The 7,611-nt window shown below is 36.2% G+C and overlaps 1 protein-coding gene across 1 annotated transcript in view; it reads right to left on the bottom strand.

Moving 5' to 3' along the window:
• MEOX2 (mesenchyme homeobox 2) overlaps nucleotides 1–6,992 on the bottom strand; it is a 62,913-nt gene extending 55,921 nt beyond the window's left edge. Inside the window, exon 1 of the mRNA XM_075271814.1 lies at nucleotides 6,314–6,992. Within this exon, the coding sequence (XP_075127915.1) occupies nucleotides 6,314–6,809 (496 nt within the window). The 5' untranslated portion in view covers nucleotides 6,810–6,992. The remainder of the gene's footprint in view (nucleotides 1–6,313) is intronic.
• Between the last annotated feature and the right edge of the window lie 619 nt (nucleotides 6,993–7,611).

Raw genomic sequence — 7,611 nt, forward strand, 5'->3', positions numbered from 1 at the left:
GATAGATAGATAGATAGATAGGAGATAGATAGATAGATAGATAGATAGATAGGAGATAGATAGATAGGAGATAGATAGATAGATAGATAGATAGATAGATAGATACAAAAAGGTTAAAAAAAATATGGGACATGGGATACATTTCTTCCTCAGTTCTGCCTTAAGAAGAAAATTAAATTAACATTCTGGTCACAGTCCAGAATGTCAGATAATACATGGGGGTATATACTGTATCTATAGCACAAGGGCCGGTGTATAGACAGCAGATGGGGTGTAAGCTGTTCAGGTGGAGAAGTGCTGGGCGCAGGTTACTAGCGGCTGTAGACTATTCTGAAGAGATGGATTTATAGGTTGTGTGTAGGATTTGCTCACCAGGGACAGTCTGATGTATTAGGTTAGGGAGTTACAGAGCATGGGGGAAGCACAGGAGAAATTTTGGAGATGACTTTGTAAGGAGGAGATACCAGGAGAGCGAGGAAGGAGGCCTTGTGTGGACTGAGATTATATAGGGGGAGGTGAGAGATGTGAGGAGGGGATAGGAGGTGAATGGTCTTGTAATTACTGCCCACGCTGGTGCGGCGGGATAATGGCGGCGTTATAATGGTGGTGAGATAATGGCGGCGTTATAATGGTGGTGAGATAATGGCGGCATTATAATGGTGGTGAGATAATGGCGGCATTATAATGTTGGTGGTGAGATAATGGCGGCATTATAACGGCGGCCGGCTCCTCTGCTCACGCTATAGTACAGCTATCACCCAGCACCTGCACTGACCATACAGCACCATTCTAATAAACCCTAATAACCTAATGGTAACGTTATATTGGCGGCGTATCATTTCCATTGTGACTGCCTTAGGCCCGGATCACGTAGGTTAAGCTCCCCTTTAACAAGCTCGCAGACAGAAAACACTCGCCTTTACCATAAAACCGGACAATAAATCTTCCATTCTGTGTAATGCACTGGAGCGTGGTTATCGTAAAAATGACACTACCAAAACGGAAGCGAAGACTGCGTCAGTAAGGTGCCAGGAAAGGCCCCAGGATTTTGTAGTGTTACAGGTATTAGGGGAAGAAATATTGGAGATTTCTAGATTACATTTCTGTTATGACAAGACTCAGCTCACTGCGCGCACCGCGGAAATATACACATAGATAATTCTACAAGAGAGTATGGTGAGGAACAGAGGCGGCTGCGCGGGGGCGAGAACAAGAAGATGTCAGTAAGAACAAGGAGATGTCAGTAAGAACAAGGAGATGTCAGTAAGAACAAGAAGACATCAGTAAGAAGAAGAAGATGTCAGTAAGAACAAGAAGACGTCAGTAAGAAGAAGAAGATGTCAGTAAGAACAAGAAGACGTCAGTAAGAAGAAGAAGATGTCAGTAAGAACAAGAAGATGTCAGTAGGAAGAAGAAGATGTCAGTAAGAAGAAGATGTCAGTAAGAACAAGGAGATGTCAGTAAGAAGAAGGAGATGTCAGTAAGAAGAAGATGTCAGTAAGAACAAGGAGATGTCAGTAAATAGTAATTATAAAAGAATTGACACTTGATATTGTACAGGAATGAATATGGAAGTGTCTATAAGGTGATTTACTATTCTCCAAAACTAGAAGTCGGAACAACATAGCGGAAGATAATGAGATAAGCTGTAATTATAATTTAATCCTCTTGAAATCTATCAGTGTCATATGTCTCAAATATATATATAATACCACCATTATCTCACCACCATGGTTAAATAAACAATCATGAAATGAATGGATAGATAGATAGATAGATAGATAGATAGATAGATAGGAGATAGATAGATAGATAGATAGATAGATAGATAGGAGATAGATAGATAGATAGATAGATAGATAGATAGATAGGAGATAGATAGATAGATAGATAGATAGGAGATAGATAGATAGATAGATAGATAGATAGATAGATAGGAGATAGATAGATAGATAGATAGATAGGAGATAGATAGATAGATAGATAGATAGATAGATAGGAGATAGATAGATAGATAGATAGATAGGAGATAGATAGATAGATGATAGATAGATAGATAGATAGGAGAGAGATAGATAGATGATAGATAGATAGATAGATAGATAGATAGATAGATAGATAGGAGATAGATAGATAGATAGATAGATAGGAGATAGATAGATAGATAGATAGGAGATAGATAGATAGATAGATAGATAGGAGATAGATAGATAGATAGATAGATAGATAGATAGATAGGAGATAGATAGATAGATAGATAGATAGGAGATAGATAGATAGATAGATAGATAGATAGGAGATAGATAGATAGATAGATAGATAGGAGATAGATAGATAGATGATAGATAGATAGATAGATAGGAGAGAGATAGATAGATGATAGATAGATAGATAGATAGATAGATAGATAGATAGATAGATAGATAGATAGATAGGAGATAGATAGATAGATAGATAGATAGATAGATAAATAGATAGATAGGAGTTAGATAGATAGATAGATAGATAGATAGGAGATAGATAGATAGATAGATAGATAGATAGATAGGAGATAGATAGATAGATAGATATGAGATAGATAGATAGGAGATAGATAGATAGATAGATAGATAGATAGATAGATGATAGATGATAGATAAAGATAGATAGATAGATAGATAGATAGTAGATAGATAGATAGATAGATAGATAGATAGATAGATATGAGATAGATAGATAGATAGATAGATAGATAGATAGATAGATAGAAGATAGATAGATACGAGATAGATAGATAGATAGATAGGAGATAGATAGATAGATAGATAGATAGATAGATAGATAGGAGATAGATAGATAGATAGATAAATAGATAGATGATAGATAGATAGGAGTTAGATAGATAGATAGATAGATAGATAGATAGATAGGAGATAGATAGATAGATAGATAGATAGATAGGAGATAGATAGATAGATAGATAGATATGAGATAGATAGATAGGAGATAGATAGATAGATAGATAGATAGATAGATGATAGATGATAGATAAAGATAGATAGATAGATAGATAGATAGTAGATAGATAGATAGATAGATAGATAGATATGAGATAGATAGATAGATAGATAGATAGATAGATAGATAGAAGATAGATAGATACGAGATAGATAGATAGATAGATAGATAGATAGATAGATAGGAGATAGATAGATAGATAGATAGATAGATAGATAGATAGGAGATAGATAGATAGATAGATAGATAGATGATAGATAGATAGATAGATAGATAGGAGATAGATAGATAGATAGATAGATAGATAGATAGATAGGAGATAGATAGATAGATAGATAGATAGATAGATAGATAGATAGATAGGAGATAGATAGATACGAGATAGATAGATATTAAATAGAGAGATAAAGAGACAGATAAAATGGTATATAGAAAAATAAATTGATATTAGGTAGATAGATAGAATAAATGTACATCTACTATACAATAAACCATAATATATATAATGTAATGCCTGATGTAATATATAATATAATCTTGTACATTTTGGTGTATAATATAACTATAATATATTCTAAAATGTAAAAACTTTTCTAGGTTTTGCATTAAAGTGTTGTAATATTTTTCGCTTTCGTTAGTGTTCTCCTGTCCCGTACAGATGACAGATACTGAGTCCTCCTTGTTCTAATCCTCCGAGTAATAAAGTGATGTAATTGCACACAGCCATGGGTTCATCCCAAATTCAATATTTAGTTGTAAGATTTTGGTGCTATAAAAGTTCATTTCCTAACATTAGAGTTAATATTTGTAGAATCTCTAGAATTCTTTCAGTCTATCAGGAATTCCGTGAAGTTCAGAATTGGGGGAATTGTATTTTTTGCTCTTTTCTTGTAGGGTACGGTACAGTACAGCGCTACATATGGTACAAAATTCCTCAATTCCCAAGAACGCTTTAACTGGCTTATAAAGAAAAAAAAAAGCAGCTTTGGTTCTGCAAGTTTCTTCCAAACACCTGAGTTTTAGAACATGTATCAAGAAAAAAAAGTGAGTGTTCGATGCTCAGGATAAAAATCCTGATAATTTGGTAATAAAAGTCAAACCCTTAAGAACCTTGTTAGTGGCCAAAAATAACAGATTGTGTCGAATTCCAGCAAAATAGCAACAATAATAAAAACGAGAAAAATCTAAATTTAATTTTGCCAATTCAAAAAGAACATATATAATAAATTGTATAAGAATTCTAAAAATTGGAAGGAAAAATATCAAGTTTTTGTAACTATATTTACAATATTCAAAAATAAATTTTATTCTGAAAATATAGAACGAGTTATGTGAAAAAATAATATCTAGAGATAGAAGGAAAATTTATCTTACGAAGAAGACGACTAGAATGTAAATTGTATCAGAATTTTGTCTTAAAAATTGCAGAGAACTGTGTAGGTCAGAAACGATTTCACAGACTCGGCTTTAACCTCTTCACCTCGGCAGTCTTTTATGTGATATTTTTACTGTTCTGGTAATTGAATTAATTTCACTTTCAAAGGTCCCAACACGATCATTCCGACCGATTCTAAGCAGAACGCGCGTTGCTGAATTTCCTCTAAAATTTTAGAATATTCCCAAAAATTTTCATAAAGTTAATGGAACAAAGTTAATTTTAAAAAAAAGATAGAAAGTAATGCAATAAAAATAGTAGTAAATATAAAAAGTAAAAAGGTGAATATGTTTTTGAAAAATGTTTTTGAAAATATATTACACCCCTTCGAGCCAATAGTCTGACGGCGACGGGATATTACAGAAGGGCAAATAACTTGAAACCTACTAACATAATAAATTGATGTATTTTTAGCAAAAAAAAAAAATAGAACACAATTAAAATTCGAAAAATAATTAGGTAAAAATAATAAACCAATAATGTTTGTTTTTTGAAATTTTTTTTTGAAATTTTAACATTGTATTTGTTAGAAGTTACGATTCACAAAAAAAATAAAAAAATAAAAAGTTTTTGGATGTGGAGTTTATCTTTTATATTAAGCGGAGTATAAAGCAGTTGGTAACAGCTGAGATAACCGGATGACACTCACATGGTGATGACCCAGAAGTCCTTTTTTTTTTGATCCCTTGTAATATTTTACAAAATTGTTATAGAAATAAAGTTGAATGAATGAGTAAACTTTTTGAAATCTCCCATAGGATCACTGTGACCCCAAACAGGTGCCGCCGAAAGGTAAGATGGATGGCGACCTCACAGTCGGAGATCGCACTGAGCCGCAAACCCGATACAGAAGTGTGGTCACAAATTTTTGTAACATTGTTTTAACATATTCCGAACAAGACGAAATATTTTTTGTTAATTTTTTGTTAGTAAAACCAATTATTTTTGTTCAAAAAGTTATAAAAAATTAAAACCATAATAATAAAAACTTAAAAAATTTCCAAAAATTAAAACCAAAGATAGTAACGTTGAAACCTCGTAAAGTGGGGATTGAATGACCCGCAGTGTTTATAAAGTAAACATGGCCGACTTACATTAAACTGACCTCAATGGCAATAAAGTAAGTGGCTGAGTTAACCCTTTAAATCTGTGACCTCGACATGGAAGGTGAAGAATTATATTAGTTTACTATTACGGTACTTATATGGTAACGACTACCATTGATTGTAGCAATTGTGTGTCACTCTCAATCCAAAAAGTGTGTAATATTAGATACATTGTATACTATTGATATCGGCCGATGCCCTTTATAAAACATTTGTCGTGATCCCTATTACAGCCCCATCCCTACTATGAGCCTGATGATATTTGAAGCCGCAACAAAAAGTGGAAACACAAGAAGTAAAATAATTCCTATAAAATATTCCTCCCTTTATGATCCACTCCTGACATTCAAAAACTACCGCAAATCAAAAAATATTGCATCGAAATGGTAAATGATAATGCACCCCGGACTAACAACTTATGTCCTTGTTTATGGGGAACCCTACACTGGCTCCAGAATAAATTGTTCCTATATAATGGTCTCCCCTTTATGATCCAGCCCTGACATTGGTTGCAAAAATGACCACAAATCAAAAAATTTGATCTGCACGGCAGGTGAGAAAGCGCTTCAAGCTGACAGCTTATGGGGAACCCTGCAAACTGATTCCAGGGCGCAGTGGAATTCCACAAAACCCTGGTTAAGGAACGCTCTACAAGTTTTTGGAATCCAAAAATTCTGCAAATTTCTAAATTGAAGGAATCTCACGTGGTTCATTGCAAGTGATGGATACAGTGTAGCCACCTCAATCACAGCACTCTCCATCCGCGCGCTCTTACCTGAGCTGTCACTTTTCCTCTTGCCTGACCTCTTTTCCGTGTCAGAAGGGGAGAGGGTCTGCCTGCCATAGTCCCCACTCACACAAGCTGAGCCAGACGAACTATTAGTGCCCAGGTTACTGGCATTTGTACACAATATAGGGGGGCTGCTTCCAAGTTGTGGAGGTCCAGATTCCTGCTGAAGGCAAAGACTATGTCGGGTGGAGGCCAGGTGTGAGGACATCTGAGGAATGTGCCAATTAGATTGCAAGCTCTGGTGGTGGTGCTGCTGCTGCTGGTGGTGATGGTGATGGTGCCCTCTGTGATGTTGACTTCCAAACATGCCCTCCTCATTGGGGTAGCCAGCGATTATGCAAGAGGATGAAGACGAGGATAAATCAGGGTAGGACATATGATCTGATCTTCCATGGAGGGTCAGCGAAGATTGGGCAAACGGGTGCAAGCTCTGAGAGGTGGCATGGGGGCTGCGTAGGCAGCCAAACAGTGTGTGTTCCATGGCATGCAAGTTTCAAGTTGCAGGCGGCAGAGTTACCAGGGATTAAACTCCAAGGCGCTGTCACTTTTGACTGTAAAATGATATTTTTCCCCGAGCAGTGGTGGCGGCGGCGGCAGTGGTGGTGGCGCGCGGTGCAGAGCAGATAATCCAGGTCTTCAGCCTGGTGGCCTGTCTCCTCGATTTGCTGCAACCACTGAACACTGACCAAGATGAGCTTTCTGTGAGCTGCTCAGATGTCAAGAGTAGGAGAGGTTACAGGCAGTAGAGGTGGTCCCAGGGAGCTGCTTTAAGGGGGAAACAACTAAGAGAGGATATAAATAGTGTGTAATGTGAGCCGGGGGCCGGCGCAGCAACACAGCACTGACCACAAACTCCAAGGAAACTTCTACACTCACTTCTGTAAGATGCAGCAGCAGCATCCCCGCACCGAGCCTAGAGAGCCCGGGCCAAGCTGGAGGGGTCAGCAAGAGAGTCTGGGGTCCGACAGTTTCCTCATGTCATGATATCTAGGAACATATAGAGTTGTCTATCTATGGATCTATCTATCTATCTATCTATCTATCTATCTATCTATCTCCTATCTATCTATCTATCTATCTCCTATCTATCTATTCTTCTATCTATCTATCTATTCTCCTATCTATCTATCTATCTATCTATCTATCTATCTATCCCATATCTGTCTATCTATCTATTTATCTATCTATCTCCTATCTATCTATCTATCTATCTATCTATCTATCTATCTATCTCCTATCTCTCTATCTACCTCCTATATATCTATCTATATATCTATCTATCT

The sequence above is a fragment of the Leptodactylus fuscus genome, chromosome 4 (genome assembly GCF_031893055.1).
Source record: "Leptodactylus fuscus isolate aLepFus1 chromosome 4, aLepFus1.hap2, whole genome shotgun sequence".
NCBI lineage: Eukaryota > Metazoa > Chordata > Amphibia > Anura > Leptodactylidae > Leptodactylus > Leptodactylus fuscus.